General features: G+C 37.1%; 2 protein-coding genes across 4 annotated transcripts in view; one reads left to right on the top strand and one right to left on the bottom strand.

The window, feature by feature from the left end:
• SPEF2 (sperm flagellar 2) overlaps positions 1-1,170 on the bottom strand; it is a 197,891-nt gene extending 196,721 nt beyond the window's left edge. Inside the window, exon 1 of the mRNA XM_034960179.4 lies at positions 926-1,170. Within this exon, the coding sequence (XP_034816070.1) occupies positions 926-983 (58 nt within the window). The 5' untranslated portion in view covers positions 984-1,170. The remainder of the gene's footprint in view (positions 1-925) is intronic.
• A 56-nt stretch (positions 1,171-1,226) lies between these two features.
• LOC129397789 (parathymosin-like) overlaps positions 1,227-18,793 on the top strand; it is a 297,114-nt gene continuing 279,547 nt past the window's right edge. Inside the window, exon 1 of one of the 3 annotated variants that reach the window (XR_010112201.1) lies at positions 1,227-1,820. Coding sequence is in view for 1 of the 3 variants with exons in the window: in XM_063604510.1 (XP_063460580.1) it covers positions 1,602-1,820 (219 nt within the window). In the remaining 2 variants the exon portion in view is untranslated. The remainder of the gene's footprint in view (positions 1,821-18,793) is intronic. The other 2 variants (XM_063604510.1, XR_010112200.1) reach the window with 2 other exon arrangements.

Genomic DNA, 18,793 nt, shown 5'->3' on the forward strand with positions numbered 1-18,793 from the left:
GCCTCTCTGGTAGCAAGCTGGTGTTAAGCAAGTTCTTCTGGGAAAATGGACTGAAATGACTTGCCCTGAAAACCTCTTCCCTTAAGCAAAAAAAAAAAAAAAAAAAAAAAAAAAAAGCCAGCTGAAAAATGAACTCTTACTGAAGAATTACAGGGCAGTCAAGGAAGCTGCCAGCATGTAAAATTGTCTCTGTGGTTGTCAGACTTGGAAACTTTGGGTGGCAACTGCATGGTTAGGATAAAATTAGGTTGGTGAATAAGGTCAGCTTTGGGCAAGAGCCAATAGTGACCAGAAATAGCTAGTTTGTGATTTGGGGCTTAAAATTAACTAAAATTTGTAAATGTTAACATATTCTACATTAACTTATTTTTCACCCACCCTCCCCTGCTGGTCAGTTAAGTATGGAAAGCATTATTAGGTCCATTTTATAGAGAAGGAAACACATTCAGAGAAGGTATTGTAACTTGTCCAGTGGCTTCATATTTCATCGACTAGCCACCACACCATGCTTCTGCTTCTGGTGATGTGAAGGAGGCATCGTTAGGGTCAGACTACAAAGTCCAGCAAAGTTCCCTCTCCACAGAAGCAAAGGAGACCTTCCTAAACCCTCTGATTGCCTAGAACCACATCACAAAGTCAGAATGCCTGCGGGTTGGGCCCACCGTGACAAGGGTAACTCGAGAGCGGCAGAGTGGGGACGTGACAAGGCCTTGCCCTGGCTGGGGTGAGCTGTAGGGAGGTGGCGGGACGGACCTGGGGCACCGCCGAGCCGAGTTGCTCACTGTGGGATGCTGCCGGCTACGCAGGTGCCCCACCTGTGCAGCTCGCGCCCTGCCCGCCACCTTCCCTGAGTGCGCTGCGCTGCGCTGCGGGCTCTGCGCCCCGCTAGCCCCTCAGACGCTCGCCCCTGGCCGTGGTCACTCACTCACGGTCCGGGACACCTTCAACTCCTTGTTGAGCCAGTGGCACAGGATCTCCGACATGGTTCAGCCGGTGCCTCAGACCGCAGGCGGGGGCTTAGAAACTCGCCAGGAACCAAGCCTGCCAGCCCGCGTCCTCCTGTAGCCAAGGGCAACCCTTTGCTATGGAAGCGTATCCAGGCTGGAACTAGGCGAAAGGCCTTAGAGAAGAGGGGACGCTAGGGCTCAGCCGCAGAGGACAGAAAATCGTGTTTCGCCACCTGCTGGCGGGTAAGACCTGAGCGTGCGCCAGCGCAGGAGGAAGCCGTTGGGGGCCTGTGAGAGAAGTTAGGGAGCAGTGGGTGTGGGGAGAGGCAGAGGCGAGGCGGGAACACTTAGGGACACAGCAGGAGCTTCTTAGGTGAGCAGAAAGTAAAACCAGAGTCTCCGCAGGGCTCCGTGGCTCACGCAAATAATCCTACCACTTTGTGGAGGGGGTGGCGCTCGACTGAGCCTGGGAGTTCAAGACCAGCCTGGGCAAGGTAGCAGAAACCGTTTTTTTTCTATAAGAAATTAGGCGGCCGTGGTGGCGTGTGCCTGTGGTCCCACCAGCTCAGGATGCTGACGTGGAAGGATCAACCCAGGAGGCGGAGTTTACAGTAAACCGAGATCGAGCCACTGCACTCCAGCCTGGGCAACAAAATGAGACTCTGTCTCAAAAAAGAAGAAGAAAGAAGAAAGAAGAACAAGAAGGAGAAGGAGAGGGAGAGGAAGAGGAGGAGGAGAAGAGGAAGAACAGGAGGAAAAGAAGAAAGAGAAGGAGAAGAAGGAGAACAAGGAGAAGGAGGAGAACAAGGAGAGATCAAGGAAGAGGAAGAAGAAGAAAAAAGAAGAGGAAGAAAAAGAAGAAGGCTATTTGAGGTATCCATCACCTTGAGTATTTATCATTTATATACGTTGGTAACATTTCAAATCTTCTCTTCTAGCTATTTTGAAATATACAATGTATCATTGCTAACTATAGTCACCCCAGTTGCTAGCTAACATTAGACCCTATTTCTTCCATCTAACTATAAGTTTGTACCCATTCACCAACCTCTCTTCATTTCCCCTTCCCACCCTCACATCCTTTCCAGTGTCTGGTACTCATAATTTTGTTCTCTATCTCCAGGGGATCAACTTTTTTAGCTACCACATATGAGTAAGAACATGCAGTATTTGTCTTTCTGTTGCCTGGCCTATTTCATTGAACATAATGGCCTCCAGTTCATCCATGTTGCTGCAAATGACCTGTTTTCATTCTTTTCCATGGACAAATGGTATTCCGTTATGTATATATACCATTCTTTCTTTTTCCATTTGTTCGCTGATGGACACTTAGATTGATTCCATATCTTGGCTATTTTGAATAGTTCTGTGATAAACATGTGAGTGCAGGTATCACTTTGATATACTGACTTCTTTTCCTTTGGATAGATACACTGTAGTGGAACTGCTGGATTTTATGGCAGTTCTGTTTTTAGTTTTTTGAGAAACCTCCATACTGCTTTCCATAGTGGTCATACTAATTTACATCCCCACCAACAGTATGAGTTCCCTTTTCTCCACATCCTCTCCAGCATCTGTTGTTTTTTGTCTTTTTAATAATAACAATTCTAACTGGGGTAAGATGGTATTTTATTGTGGTTTTGATATGCATTTGATAATTAGAGATGATGAATTTTTTCATATACCTGTTGGCCATTTGTACCTCTTCTTTTGAGAAATGTCTATCCATGTCCTTTGCACACTTTTTAGTGGGATTGTTTGTTTTTTTAGTGTTGAGTTGTTTGAGTTTCTTGTATGTTGTGGATATGAGTCCCTTGTCAGATTAATAGTTTGCAAATATTTTCTTCCATTCAATGGGTTGTCTCTTCACTCCGTTGATTGTTTCATGTATTGTACAGAAGCTTTTTAGTTTAATATAGCCCCCAGTTGTCTATTTTTGTTTTAGTTGTCTGTGCTTTTGAGGTCTTATTCATAACATTTTTGCCTAGGCCAATGTCCTGAAGTGTTTTCCCTATGTTTTCTTCTAGTAGTTTTATAGGTTTAGGTCTAACATTTAAGTCTTTAATCCATCTTGAGTTGATATTTGTGTATGTGGTGAGAAATACTGTTCAGCTTTACTCTTCTGCATGTGGATAGCCAATTTATCCAGCACCATTTATTGAAGAGAGGGTTCTTTCAACATAGTTCTTGGTGCCTCTGTTGAAAATCAGTTGGCTATAAATATGTGGATTTATTTCTGGGTTCTCTGTTCTGTTACATTGGTCTATGAGTCTATTTTTATACCACTACCAAGAAGTTTTGATTACTATAACCTTGTAATATAATTTGAAGTCAGATATTGTGCTGTTTCCAGCTTATGCTGTATTAATTACTATAGCCTTGTAATATACTTTAAAGCCAGATACTGTGCTGTTTCCAGCTTTGTTCTTTATGCTTAGGATTGCTTTGGCTATATGGACTCTTTATTGGTTCCATATGAATTTTAGGATTGTTTTTTCTATTTCTGAGAAAATGATCTTTGTATTTTTATAGGAATTGAATTGAATCTATAGATTGTCTTAGGCAATATGATCATTTTAATGATATTCATTCTTCCAATTCATGAACATGGGGTGTCTTTCTATTTGTTTGTGTCCTCTTCAATTTCTGTCATCAGTGTTTTATAATTTTTCTTGTAGGGTCTTTCACTGTCTTGGTTAAATGTATTCCTAGATGTATATTTTTATTGTACCAATTGGAAATGAAATTGCTTTATTTGTTTGTTTATTCATTCATTGGTAGAGATGAGTTTTCTCTATGTTGCACAGGCTAGTCTTGAACTCCTGGGCTCAAACAATCCTCTGCCTTGGCCTCCTAAAGACTTGGGACTACAGGTTTGAGCCACTGCACCTGGCCTTGATTTATTTTTCAGCTATTTCAGTATTAGTGTACAGAAATGCGACTGATTTTTGTATGTTCATTTTGTATCCTGCTACTTTATTGAATTTGCTTATCAGCTGTAAGAGCTATTTGGTGGAGTTTTTAAATTTTTCTAAGTATAAGATTATGTCTTTTGCAAAAAGGAACTATCTTCCAATTTAAGTATGTTTTCTTTCTTTCTCTTGCCTAATTTATTTGGCTAGGACTTTCAGTACTCTCTTGAATAAGAGTAGTGAAAGTGGGCATCCTTGTCTTGTTCCAGTTTTTAGAGAAAACGCTTTCAACTTTCCCCCATTCAATATGTTAGCTGTGGGCTTGTCATATATGGTCTTTATTATTTTGAGGTATGTTCTTTCTATGCCTAGTTTGTGGAGAGTTTTTATCATGATGGAATGTTGAATTTTATTAAGTGTTTTTTCTCATCTATTGAGATCATCACATGGTTTTTGTCCTTCATTCTCTTGGTGTGATGTATAACATTTATTGATGTGTGTATGTCAAACCATCCTTGCATCCCTGGTATAAATCTCCTTTAATCATTGTGTATTATCTTTTTGATGTGCTATTGAACTCAGTTTGCTAGTGTTTTGTTAAGGATTCTTGCATCTATATTCATCAAGGATATTAGCCTATAGTTTCCTGTTTGGGTTGCATTCTTATCTATTTTTGGCATCAGGGTAATACTGGCCTCAAAGAATGCATCACGGAGAATTCACTCCTCCTCAATTTTTTAAAGAATAGTTTGAGGAAGATTGGTATTAGTTCTTTATACGTTTGGTAGTATTCAGCAGTGAGTCCATCTGGTCCTGTGCTTTTGTTTTTTGGGATAATTTTTATTACTGATTCATTCTCTCTAGTTGTTATTGGTCTGTTCAGGTGTTGTATTTCTTCCTGATTCAATCTTGCTAGGTTGAGTGCTTCCAGAAATTTATCTGTTTCCCCTGAGTTTTCCAGTATGTTAGCATATAATTGTATATAATATTCTCTGATAATCATTTATATTTCTGTGATATCAATTGTAATATCTCCATTTTCATTTGCTGATTTTATTTGGGTTTTCTCTCTCCTTTTATTGATTACTCTAGCTAATACTGGTTTATCAATTTTGTTTATCTTTTCAAAGAACCAACTTATCATTTCATCGATCCTTTGTATTTCTTTTTTATTAAAGTCCCTATTTTGTTTAGTTCTGCTCTGTTTATTATTTCTTGCCTTCTGCTAATTTTGGATTTGGTTTGTTCTTGCTTTTCTTGTTCCTTGAGGTGTGTTGTTAAACTGTTTATTTGAAAATTTTCTACTTATTTGATGTGGGCATTTATTGCTGTAAACTTTCTCATTAGTTCTGCTTTTGCTGTATCCCACAGGTCTTGGTATGTCGTGTTTCCATTTTCATTTGTTTCAAGAAATTTTTTAACCTCCATCTGAATTTTTTCATTAACCTATGGAAGTTCAGGAGCATGTTATTTAATTTCTGTGTATTTATATGATTTATATGGTTTCCAAAGATTCTCTTCATATTGATGTCCATTTTTATTCCACTGTGGTCTGAGAAGATACTTAATATGATTGCAATTTTTAAAAATTTGTTGAGACATGTTTTGTGGCCTGACATACAGTCTATCCTAGAAAATGTTCCATGTGCTGTTGGGAAAAAAATGTGTATTCTGTGGTAGTTGAATACAGAGAGAGTCTTGATTGAAGATTTTTTTGTTTGTTTTTTAAAGAAGCCATATTGAGGCTCTTGTTCTAATGGCAGCAGTTTTTTCATTGATTTACAAATAGTTTTAGTTGCTATATTATATGGGCTACCCTTGCATTAATAGAATGCATCTTATTCCTTTTATTCTCAGACCTAGTATAGGACCTGACATGCAGCTAGCATTCAATAATTTTTATTGGCAATGGTGGCAGAACTAACAATTAGGATTATTAACATCTCTGTATTGTTTTGAGAGGTGAAATTTTATTAAACTACTTTTCTAGTCAGTTTTGCCTTTCAAATAATTATTTCAAAATTGTGTTTTGACAAAAACTCATCCTTGGCATGCTGAATTCAGTTATAGCAAAAATGTGGCTGGGTTCATTCAGTGAAAATCCCCAACCCTGGATATCTGATCAGATTCTAATTTCCCACCATTCCCAGGACTTATCACTCTGGCCTGCCTTCAGCAAGAAGAATCCTGTCAAGTCAGTCTAGCTAGAATCCCCCTGATCCTGATGTTTCCTCTTAGTAATTTTTTATCCACTGATCACCACCCTGCTCTTTGGCTATAAATCCCCACTTTTCTTTGTATTTGGAGTTGAGCTTGATTTTTCTCCCCTATTGTAAAACCCCACTGCAGTGGTCCCTTGAATAAAGTCTTTCTTACCCTCTTTAACAAGTATCAGAAAATTTTTTGTTTAACAATTTCTAAAGGTTTAGATGGAATAGCAGAAAAAAGTATATATATATATATAATCTATGCATTATTTTATATGTACAATAATATAGAAGTAATTGTATGTTGTAAATACAAGAAAATTCCTGCAATGGGACCTGGATACACCGAATTATGATTCTTTTCAACCATCAGCACAATAACACTAATGTCCAACTAGACCAATCTCTCTTGAGATTGATCTGAAGTTAATCTCGGTTTCCCGTTGAATAAAAACTTAGTACCATTACTAAGTACTTAGTGCCATTTCATTCTTGGCTTTACTTCTAAACATCCCATCACATGAGTTTCCTTGGTATCTCTAATGTGTACACATTGTCATTTTGGTTTGATGGTTCTGTTTCAAATATGTTCTTATAGTAAACTCAAGTTTCTTCTCCAGAGAGCTGTCTGCCTTCCTATATCCATTTTACAGAACTAACTAATTGTATTTGGTAACAATATCTCAGGAAGTGGGAAGTCCAAGCAGGATATGATCTTATTCAGAGTTATTATCTTAACAACTTATGGAAAAACATGGATTATTTTGGTTGAGGCAAAACGGCCTAATCAACCCAATACAGCAGGCAAGGCTACAGTTGGAATTCTGAGAGAGCTTTATTGCCAACAAAATTGGAGCCTGATATATTCAATGTGTTTCACTCTAGAGTTATTCAAATTAGGAAGATTATAAGATTCTACAAAGCCCCTATAGCTTGGAGAATATATGTCCTGCAGCTGTGTCTACTGGAAGCACTGAATCCCTGAGCATGCTTCTAAGGGGTGGATACATACCATGCGGTGGCCTCTGAGGCAGTTCTGCTTATTGTCATCCTAGTAGTATGTTTAAATTGATGACCAGAGCTAATTTAATAAGAGGTTCCCAGCTCTACTATTAGTCAGTAGGACCTGGGGGATTGAAGTTCATGATATCTAGGTTGCTGAGAAGATTGCTCTTTGGGAAGGGCATAGACAATAGAGCACCAAACTTCACAGCAGCATTGGTAGAGAATGACTGAGCTCATAAACACTGGTAGATATGTGTGGGCTATAATTATCACATCAAGTGAAATACTTCTGTGCCTATCTATAGGAATTGTTTGGTTGTTGTTTGTTGTTTGTATCAAAAGCTATTTGTGCTATTCATCTTTGGTATCCAGCTTGGAACAACATAGTCTGCCCATATGGTATTTTGGAAAAAGAGTGTCTATACAGCATTTGGATAAATGAAGATGCAGATACTTTACAAAAAGATAAAAGGCAAAGTCATTCATTTTACAAAAAATGCATGATACACATTTCAGTTCACAAAAAATCCAACTTGAAAATGATCTGACATTAAAATATCAATAAAAATGTGCTATCACTGAAATACATGCATTTTACTATGTAAATTCTTATTAACTTGAAATTGCTATTTTATTTATTTATTTATTTTTGAGATGGAATCTTGCTTTGTCGCCAGGCTGGAGTGCAATGGTGCGATCTCAGCTCCCTGCAACCTCTGCCTCCAAGGTTCAAGTGATTCTCCTGCCTCAGCCTCCTGAGTAGCTGGGACTACAGGCACGTGCCACCACGCCCAGCTAATTTTTGTATTTTTAGTTGAGATGGGGTTTCACCATGTTGGCCAGGATGGTCTTGATCTCTTGACCTCATGTCTGCCCCCCTTGGCCTCCCAAAGTGTTGGGGTTACAGGCTTGACCCACCACACCCAGCCAAGTTTAAGATTAAACCTACTGTGTGCCCATTAAACTCTCAGCAGTGGACAAGGTTTCTAGCACTGCCCATGTTAATATTTAGAATTATTCAATGATATGTTCGTTCTCCCATAAGGAATCAGCTGGAAGAGATTAAAGAAACTGACAGTTTTCTTTCTCTTCCTGAGATGGCTTTCTTGTGGTTTTTAATAAAATATTTTAGAATATTTGGCCCCTTCACCTGATTGTAACTACCACAGCAATCATAAAACTAAAAGCTTTCTTTTTTAAAGCATCACCTGTCATTTTAATTATAAATCTTTATTTCTTTTTTGTAAATACACAAGTAGAAATTATAGTTATTTTGAGACCACAAGTTGGATTGGAAATGTATGCTTTATAATAAAATGCAATTCATTAAAAATATACCTAATTCTTTTAAAAATTAATTATTATTATTAATTATTATAACATTTTTTACACCAATGCAACAATCAACACAAGATTTCCATGACCAAATGTTTGGGGGGTTTTCTCCACATACCAAGCAGTGGACAGCAGCTGGGTGTCCTCTAATTCACTTCAATTTTGGTGGTGTCTTCCTGGAGATAGCCTTAGATCTCACAGGTTGAGCGCTCATCCCCACAAGAATGCCTACCCTTCAGATACCAGTACTGAGTCTAAGCCTCTGGAACTTCAGACTGAGCAGTTTCAAGCTGGGCTTCTCATGGCCTCCCTCTTTGGGCTTGATTAATTTGCTAGAGTGGCTCAGAGAACGTTTACTTAGGTTTACTGGTTTATTATAAAAGGTATTATATTAAAAAGGATACAGATGAAGAGTTGAGTAGGGCAAGGCATATGAGAAGGGGTGCAGAGCTTCCATGCCCTCCACAGGTGCGCCACCATCCAGGAAACTCTACATGTTTAGCTTTATGGGAACTCTCCTAACCCTGTCCTCTTGGGCCTTTTATGCCATTGGATAGGCATGATTGGCAACTCTGTAGAAATGTGATTGAACAAAAAGAGTATGATTTAAACTCAGAAGGGCCTGTCCAGATTCTTTTTGGCCTCTCTGTGCAGCATTCCTTCCTCCATGGTATGAGAGTCTTATGACCCATAGTCAGATTAGAGTCCTGCCTTGGGCAGGTGAAAGGAGAGGAGGAGAAGGTAAGAGAGGGAGGGATTCTATTTACTTTAACAAGGGCTGTGGAGTTACAAGCCAGGAACTGTGGATGAAAACCAATATATGTAAATTATAATATCACACTTTCCCCTCTAGTATGTCCTGTGCAATGGTTCCAGTTTATATTCCTAAAGCCCTGCGCTAGTCCTTACCCAGATACTTCCATGAACTCCACTGGAGCAGTGTTTACCTACTGTGGGGCTTAGCCTCGTAAAAGTTAATGTAATTCCTTCAGTGAGTCATGCCAGAATCCTTCACAAATGAAGCAATGTAGAATGAAATTAAGTAAAAAATATCAAAGGGCATTTCAGATAGCAAGGGTAAATGCATATGTGGAGTTTTTTGGAAACATGTTTGCCTTAGTTATGTTTGTACATATTTGTGTGTGTGTGTGTGTGTGTGTGATTAAAGGGTGGATGTGTGTATGTGGTTTGCATGTGGGGAAAAGTATTTTTTTCCTGTGGGTCATCGTCAGTAAAATTTGCAACCCACTGTTGGAAGATAAAGACCCCATTGAAAGTAATCCATGATCTAGCCTCAATTCAACCTTAACTATAAACCACAAACTCATTTACACATCCTGTTCACATTCCTTTCTCAGGTCCCAACTTTCCCATCTGAACACCTGTCTTTCGTCCTCCCTCTGCAAAAAAGACATCTGAATACATGGATGACTTTTCATTTTCACATACCCAGAACCTAGAACAGTGCCTGTCCAAATGCTCACTCAGTAAATGATACAGCATGAATCCGTGCATACCAACAGGACTTTTAACACACACCACTCACTTTAACATCTATGTATTATGTTGCACAATTTCTTGTTTGTGTGTGTGTGTTATTGGATGATTCCAGTCCTTTGTACTTAGAACAATGAGGATCACAAAAAGACATGTGACCATGGAAACTGACTGCTTTTTTTCTTTTTTATTGTTTTTGAGATGGAGTCTTGCTTTGTCACCCAGGCTGGAGTGCAGTGGCATGATCTCTGGTCACTGCAACCTCTGCCTCCTGGGTTCAAGCCATTCTCCTGCCTCAGCCTCCCAAGTAGTTGGGATTACAGGTGCCTGTCAGCATGCCTAGCTAATTTTTGTATTTTTAGTAAAGATGGGGTGTCACCATGTTGTCCAGGCTGGTCTCGAACTCCTGACCTCAGATGATTCACCAGCCTTGGCCTCCCAAAGTGCTGGGATTACAGATGTGAGTCACCGTGCCCCACCAGAACCTGCTTTTTTTCATGTTCTACTTTCAGTTATGCCATGATGAAATAAGGTATATTAGACTTCCCATCCTACCATGATTAACTATAAAACAGAAAAAATATGTAAAGCAACTACAAATAGTGCACAAATATGTCAGCTTTCTTCCTGGGGAAGTTTTTTGACTGTGGCTTAAAGAAGTAGACGCCAAGCAGAGAGCAAAGATCTTTCTGGGTGGAGGAAGCAAATATTGGAATGTAAGGCTTCTGGAATTCTGAGGGTAACATAATGGAGAAGAGGAATGTAGAATTTGGGAGGTAAGATAATGCAGAAGAGGAAGTTATGATGAGAAGGAGCTCTAGAAATTAGCTTGGAGTCTCCTTGAGTCTTTAACCAAATACAAAGCTGCCCATGCACAGGAGAATAGGAAGCTTATTGAGATGCTGTATGCCGTATAATGCTAGGAATCACTGGAATTTCAATCAGACTAAGTGAAGAAACTTCATTGAACACTCAGAGTATTCGGGTAAAGACCCAGAGAGAAAAAGGTTTTTTTCTTTCTTTTTATTGTAAAGGTACTTTAATCATAGTGTAAGGGCTAACAAATCCTAAAATAAAATTTTTAAAACTCTAGTGAGATAAAGCTGATTATCCAGTAAATTAATTTCCTGCCAGAAGAAAAATCAAAATTTAAAAGAAAACAAAAAATTTTAGACTCTTAACAATGTAGCACCCATAATGTCAGACATAAAATCAAGAAGAAAGAACATATGAATCATAACCAGGGGGAAAAATGGTCAAAAGAAATAGACTCAGGGATGACACGGGTGTTAAAATTAGCAGACAAAGACAATAAGCACTATAAAAATATTATAAATATTTTTAAGTTGAAAATTAAGATATAGTTGTAATGTATGAACAGCTGTGAAATGTAATAGTGCAATGGAAGCTATTTTTAAAAAGATGGAAGGTCTACATCTGACAAATCTTTCATCTGAAATGTAAAATTCATTGAATGGACCTAACAGCGGATTAGAGATTCAGAAGAAAAGGTAAATGAACTTGTAGAAAGACAACAGTAACTATCTAAACTAAAGCACAAAGAGTAGGCAGTCTAAAAATAATAAATAGAACTTCAGTGACCTGTGGAACAATAACAAATGGTCGAATGTGTAATTAAAGGCCCAGAAGAAGAAAAAGAAGAGATTGAAGCAGAAAAAAATTTAAACACATAATAGCCAAGTATTTTCTAAATATGATGGAAAATATATATTAAAAAACCAAAAACTTGATAAAATCCAAACAGGAAAAGCACACAATAAAACTTCAAATAGGCACACTGTCAAATGTCAAGTTGTTAAATTGCATAAAAATAAAGACCAGTTGAAAGATTAAGATTGCAGAAAAGTGAAGAGAAAGACTTAAAAGTACACAGAGGAAAAAAGACATTGTGAGAGCAATGAGAAGAATGACAACTGATATGATAAAGAACAATGCAGGCCAGGAGATAGTAGCTTTAAAATATTGAAGAAGAATAAATTAATCCTATAATTTCATACCCAGCAAAAATGATCCCTCAACAATTAAGGCAAAATAAAGACATTTTCAGATAACAAAGGCTGAGGAAATTTGATATATGCATTGTAAAGGTGGTAAACTCTTCAAGCTGAAGGAAAGTGATACCAAATAGAAACTCATATCAACATAAAAGAAAGAACACTACAAATAGGTAGTATATAGGCTAATATGAAAGAAGCATGTTTTACATGGCGGTGGACAAGAGAGAATGAGAGCCAAGCAAAAGGGGTTTCCTTTTATAAAACCACCAGATCTCCTGAGACTTATTCACTACCATGAGAACGGTATGGAGGAAACTGACCCCATGATTCAATAATTTCCCACTGAGTCCCTCCCACAACACATGGGAATTATGGGAGCTACAATTAAAGATGAGATTTGGGTGGAGACATAGCCAAATCATATCAATGATATAGCTAAAGCTGATGAAGAAAATTATGGGAAACTAAGCAAATACTCAAGCCAACAGAATGCAGGAAAGGAAAAAAATAAAATAAGAAAAACAATACACAAGGAAAAAAATGAGACAATTATAAAATAAGTAGCATATTATAGATTAAACCTAACTAGAGCAATGAATCTATTGTGTATAAATTAAAAACTCTAATTAAAATGCATAGATTACCAAATTAAACTTTAAGAAAATCAATGCCCAACTACATATTTTTAAAAGAAATGTAGTTTAAATATAAAGACACATATAAATTAAAAGTAAAATTACAGAAAATATATATAATGTAAACATTATAGCCAAATATTTATAGCATTGTTCATAGTAAAGTATCATTTATAGCAACATCATTCAAAGCTGAAGTAATAATATTTCTGATAAAGTAGACTTTCAAACAGGAATTACTAAAGAGAAGCACTTCATAAAATTAAAAAAAAATTGATCAAGAATACATTATAATCCTATTGCCATATACCTTGTAACAGAAGCAAAAACTGGCAGAACTAAAGGGAAATTAAAATTATATAAATTATAATTAATAATAATTTGTTATATTATTTTACTTCAATAATTTTTAGGGAACAGGTGGTTTTGGTTACATGGGCAAGTTATTTAGTGGTGATTTCTGAGATTTTGGTGGACCTGTCACACGAGCAGTGTATACTGTACCCAATGTGTAGTCTTTTGTCTGTCACCCCCTTCCACCCTTCTCCCTGCATCCCCAAGGTCCATTATATCATTCTTATGCCTTTGCATCCTCATAGCTTAGCTCCCACTTATAAGTGAGAATGTACGATATTTGGTTTTTCATTCCTGAGTTACTTCACTTAGAATAATAATCTCCAACGCCATTCAGATTTCTGCAAATGGCATTATTTTGTTCTTTTTTATGGCTGAATAGTATCCCATGGTGTATATATACTGCATTTTCTTTATCCACTTGTTGGTTGTTGGGCATTTAGGCTAGTTCCATATTTTTGCAATTGTGAATTGTGCTGCTGAAAACATTCATGTGTAAGTATCTTTTTCGTATAATTACTTATTTTCCTCTGGGTAGATACCCAGTAGAGGGATTGCTAGATCAAATGATAGTTCTACTTTAAGTTATTTAAGGAATCTCCACCCTGTTTTCCATAGTGGTTGTACTAATTTACATTCCCACCAGTAGTGTAAGAGTGTTCTTTTTTTTTACCACATCCACACCAACATCTATTATTTTGTGATTTTTAAAATTATAGCCATTCTTGTAGGAGTAGAATGGTATCTCTTTATAGTTTTAATTTGCATTTCCCTGATAATTAGTGATGTTGAGCATTTTTTCATGTGTTTATTGGCCATTTGTATATCTTCTTTTGAGAATTGTCTAGTCATGTCCTTTGCCCACTTTTTGATGGAAATATTATTTTTTTCTTGATGATTTGTTTGAGTTTCTTGTAGATTCTGGATGTTAGTTCTTTATTGGATGCACAGTTTGCAAATATTTTCTCCCACTCCGTGGGTTGTATGTTTACTCTGCTGATTCTTTTGCTGTGCAGAAGCCTTTTAGTTTAGTTAGGTCCCATCTCTTAATTTTTGTTTCTGTTGCATTTGCTTTTGGGTTCTTGGTCATGAACTCTTTGCCTAAGCCAACATCTAGAAGGCAACTCTTTGCCTAAGCCAACATCCAATGTTATCTTCTAGAATTTTTCTGGTTTCAGGCCTTAGATTGAAGTCTTTGATCCATATTGAGTTAATTTTTATATAAGGTGAGAGATGAAGACCTAGTTTTATTCTGTTACATGTGGCTTGCCAATTATCCCAGCACCTTTTGTTGAATAGAGTGCTCTTTCTCTACTTTATGTTCTTGTTTGCTTTATCAAAGATCAGTTGGCCATAAGTATTTGGCTTTATTTCTGGGTTCCCTTGGTCTATGTGGTCTGTTCCATTGGTCTATGTGCCTATTTTTATACCAGTACCATGCTGATCTGGTAACTAGAGTTTTGTAGTATAGTTTGAAGTTGGATAATGTGATGCCTCTGGATTTGTTCTTTTTGCTTAGTCTTGCTTTGGCTAGCTATGCAGGCTCTTTTTTGGTTTCATATGAATTTTAGGATTTTTTTTGAGTTCTGTGAAGAATGATGATAGTACTTTGATGGGAATTGCGTTCAATCTGTATATTGCTTTTGGCAGTATGGTCATTTTCACTGTATTGATTCTACCCATCTGAACACGGGATGTGTTTCCATTTGTTTGTATCGTCTATGATTTCTTTCAGCATTGTTTTGTAGTTTTCCTTGTAGAGATCTTCCACCTCCTTGGTTAGGTATATTCCTAAGTGGTTTTTGTTGTTGTTGTTTGTTTTTTGTTTTGCAGCTGTTGTAAAAGAGATTGAATTCCTGATTTGGTTCTCAGCTTGGTCGTTGTTGGTGTATAGCGGTACTACTGATTTGTGTACATTGATTTTGTATCCTGAAACTTGACTGAATTAATTTATCAGATCTAGGAACTGTTTCGATGAGTCCTTAGATTTTCTAGGTATAAAAATTATATCCTTGGCGAACAGTGAGAGTTTGACTTCCTCTTTACTAATCTGGGTGCCATTTATTTATTTCTCTTGTCTGATTGCCCTAGTTAAGACTTCTAGTACTATGTTGAATGGAAGCAGTGAAAGTGGGCATCTTTGTCTTGTTCTAGTTCTCAGGAGGAATGCTTTCAACTTTTCCTCATTCAGTATGATATCAGCTGTGAGTTTGTCTTAGGTAGCTTTTATTACCTAGAGGTATGTTTCTTCTGTGCCAAGTTTACTAAGGGTTTTAATCATAAAGGGATGCTGGATATTGTCAAATGCTTTTTCTGCATCTATTGAGATAATTATATGATTTTTGTTTTTAATTCTGTTTATGTGATGTATCACAATTATTGACTTGTGTATGTGAAACTATCCCTGCATCCCTGGTGTAAAATCCACTTGTTCATGGTGTATTATCTTTTTGATATGCTGTTGGATTTGATTAGCTAGTATTTTGTTGAGGATTTTCGCATCTATGTTCATCGTGAATATTGGTCTGTAGCTTACTTTTTTTTTGTTATATCCTTTCCTGGTTTGGTATTAGGGTGATATTGCCTTCATAAAATGCTTTAGGGGGAATTTCCTCTTTATCTTTTGGAATAGTTTCAGTGAGATTGACCAATTTTTCTTTGAATGTCTGATAGAATTTAGCTGTGAATCCATCTGGTCCTGGACATTTTTTTGTTAACATTTGTTTATTACTATTTTAATCTTACTACTTGTTGTTGGACTGTTCAGAGTTTCTATTTCTTCCTGATTTAATCTGGGAGGGTTGTATATTTCCAGGAATTTATTCATCTCCTCTAGATTTTCTAGTTTGTGTGCATAAAGGTGTTCATAGTAGCCTTGAATGATCTTTTGTATTTCTGTGGCAGCAGTTGTAATATCTCCTGTTTCATTTCTAATTGAGCTTGTTTGGATCTTCTCTCTTCTTTTCTTGATTAGTCTTGTTAATGGTCTTTCAATTTTGTTCATCTTTTCAAATAACCAGCTTTTTGTTTCATTTGTCTTTTGTGTTGTTTTTGTTTATTTGTTTCAATTTCATTTAGTTCTGCTCTGATCTTTGTTATTTCTCTTCTTCTGCTGGGTTTGAGTTTGGTTTGTTCTTGTTTCTATAGTTCTTTGAGGTATGACTTTAGATTGTCTATTTGTGCTCTTTCAGGCTTTTTGATATAGGGATTTAATGCTATGAACTTTTCTCTTACCACTGCTTTTACTGTTTCCTAGAGGCTTTGCTAAGTTTTGTCACTGTTATCATTCAGTTCAAACAGTTAATTTTCTTCTTGATTTCATTGTTGACCCATGGATCATTCAAGATCAGTTTCTTTTCTTTTCTTTTTCTTTTTCTTTTTTTCCTGAGACGGAGTTTTGCTCTTGTTGGCCAGGCTAGGGTGCGATGTTGCAAACTCGGCTCACTGCAACTCCACCTCCTGGGTTCAAGCGATTCTCCTGCCTCAGCCTCCCAAGTAGCTGGGATTACAGGCATGTGCCACCATGCCTGGCTATTTTTTTATATTCTTAGTAGAGACAGTTTTGCCATGTTGGCCAGGCTGATCTCAAACTCCTGGCCTCAGGTGATCCACCTGCCTCAGCGTCCCAAAGTGCTGGGATTACAGGCATGAGCCACCATGCCCAGCCAATTTTCATGTATTTGTATAGTTTTGAGGGTTCTTTTTGGAATTAATTTTCTGCATTATTCCACTATAGTCTGAGAGGACACTTGAAATAATTTCAGTTTTCTTAGATTTATTGAGACTTCTTTTGTCACCTATCATATGGTCTATCTTTGAGTATGTTCCCATTTTCAATGGGAATATTTGAGAATGTTCCCATTCTCAATGGAAATGTTTTCAAAGATAGACCATATGACCGTATAATAGGTCACAAAAGCAGTCACCTATGTGTGTGCCAATGAAAGAAGTGTGCCAATGAAAAGAATGTACATTCTGCAGTTGGGTAGAATGTCCTGTTAAAATCTGTTAAGTCCATTTTGTCCTAGGGTATAGTTTAAGTCTATTGTTTCTTTGTTAACTTTCTGCCTTAATTGCCTGTCTAGTGCAGTCAGTAAAGTATTGAAATTTCCCAGTATTATTGTGTTGTCATCTATCTTATTTCTTAGGTCTAGTACCAATTGTTTTATAAAATTGGGAGCTCCAGTGTTAGGAGCTCCCAATTTCATAATTTAGGATTATAATATTTTCCTGCTGAACTAATCCTTTTATTGTTATATAATGTAACTCTTTGTCCTTTTTTTTAACTTCTGTTGCTTTAAAGTCTGTTTTGTCTGATATAAGAATAGCTACTCCTGCTCACTTTTGGTTTCCATTTGCATGGATTATCTTTTCCACCTCTTTAGCTTAAGTGTATGTGAGCCCTTACGTGTTAGGTGAGTCTCTTAAAGATAGCAGATACTTTAGTTGGTGGATTTTTATCCATTCTGCCATTCTGTACCTTTTAAGCAGAGCATTTAGGCCATTTACATTCAATATTAGTATTGAGATGTGAGGTACTGTTCTATTCATGGTGTTAGTTGTTGCCTTAATACCTTGTTTTTTCCCCATTGTTTCATTGTTTCATAAGCCCCATGAGATTTGTGTTTTAAAGAGGTTCTATTTTGGTGTATTTCAAGGTTTTATTTCAATTTTAGAACTCCTTTTAACATTTCTTGTAGTGCTGGCTTGGTAGTGGCAAATTTTCTCAGCATTTGTTTGTCTGAAAAATACATTATCTGTTCTTCATTTTTGAAGCCTATTTTCACTAGATACAAAATTCTTGGCTGATAACTGTTTTGTTTAAGGAGGCTATGGATAGGACCCCAATCCCTTCTCACTTGGGGGTTTTTGCTGAGACATCTTCTGTTAATCTGATAGGTTTTCTTATATAGGTTACCTGATGCTTTTTTGTCACAACTCTTAAGATTCTTTTGTCTTGACTTTAGATAAGCTGATGACTAAGTGCCTAGATGATGATCTTTTCATGATAAACTTTCCAGGTGTTCTTTGAGTTTCTTGTATTTGGATGTCTAGATCTCTAGCATGGCCTGGGAAGTTTTCCTTGGTTATTCCCTCAAATAAGTTTTCCAAACTTTTAGACTTCTCTTCTTCCTCAGGAACACCAGTGATTTTTAGTTTTGGTTGTTTAACATAATCCCAAACTTCTTGGAGGCTTTGTTCATTTTTCAAATTCTTTTTCCTTTGTGTTTGTCTGATTGGGTTAATTTGAAAGCCTTATCTTTGAGTTCTGAAGTTCCTTCTACTTGTTCAATTCTACTGTTGAAACTTTCCAGTCTATTTTGCATTTCTCTAAGTGTATCTTTCATTTCCAGAAGTTGTGATTGTTTTTAATTTTTGATATCAATTTCTCTGGAGAATTTTTCATCCATATCCTGTATTTTTTTTAATATTTTAAGTTGGTTTTTGCCTTTCTCTGGTATCCCCTTGAGTAGCTTAATAATCAACCTTCTGAATCCTTTATCTGTCAATTCAGAGATCTTCTTGGTTTGGATCTATTGCTGGGGAGCTAGTGTGATCATTTAGGGGTGTTATAGAACCCTGTTTTGTCATGTTACCATAATTATTTCTGGTTCTTTCTCATTTGGACAGACTATTTCAGTGATAAGGTCTGAAACTCAAGCCCTGCTGTTCAGATTCTTTTGTTTTACAGGATGATCTCTTGATGTAGTGCTCTTCCCTTCCCCTAAGGATGAGGCTTCCTGAGAGCTGAACTGCTGTAATTGTTATTGCTCTTCTGGGTCTAGCCACCAACCTGGACTCCCAGGCTCCCCTTGTTGATGGTGGGGACTGTCTGCAAAGTGTCCTGTGATGTAATCTGTCTTCAGGTCTCACAGCCTGGAT

This window comes from Pan paniscus, chromosome 4 (assembly GCF_029289425.2).
Source record: "Pan paniscus chromosome 4, NHGRI_mPanPan1-v2.0_pri, whole genome shotgun sequence".
NCBI classification, from domain to species: Eukaryota; Metazoa; Chordata; class Mammalia; order Primates; family Hominidae; genus Pan; species Pan paniscus.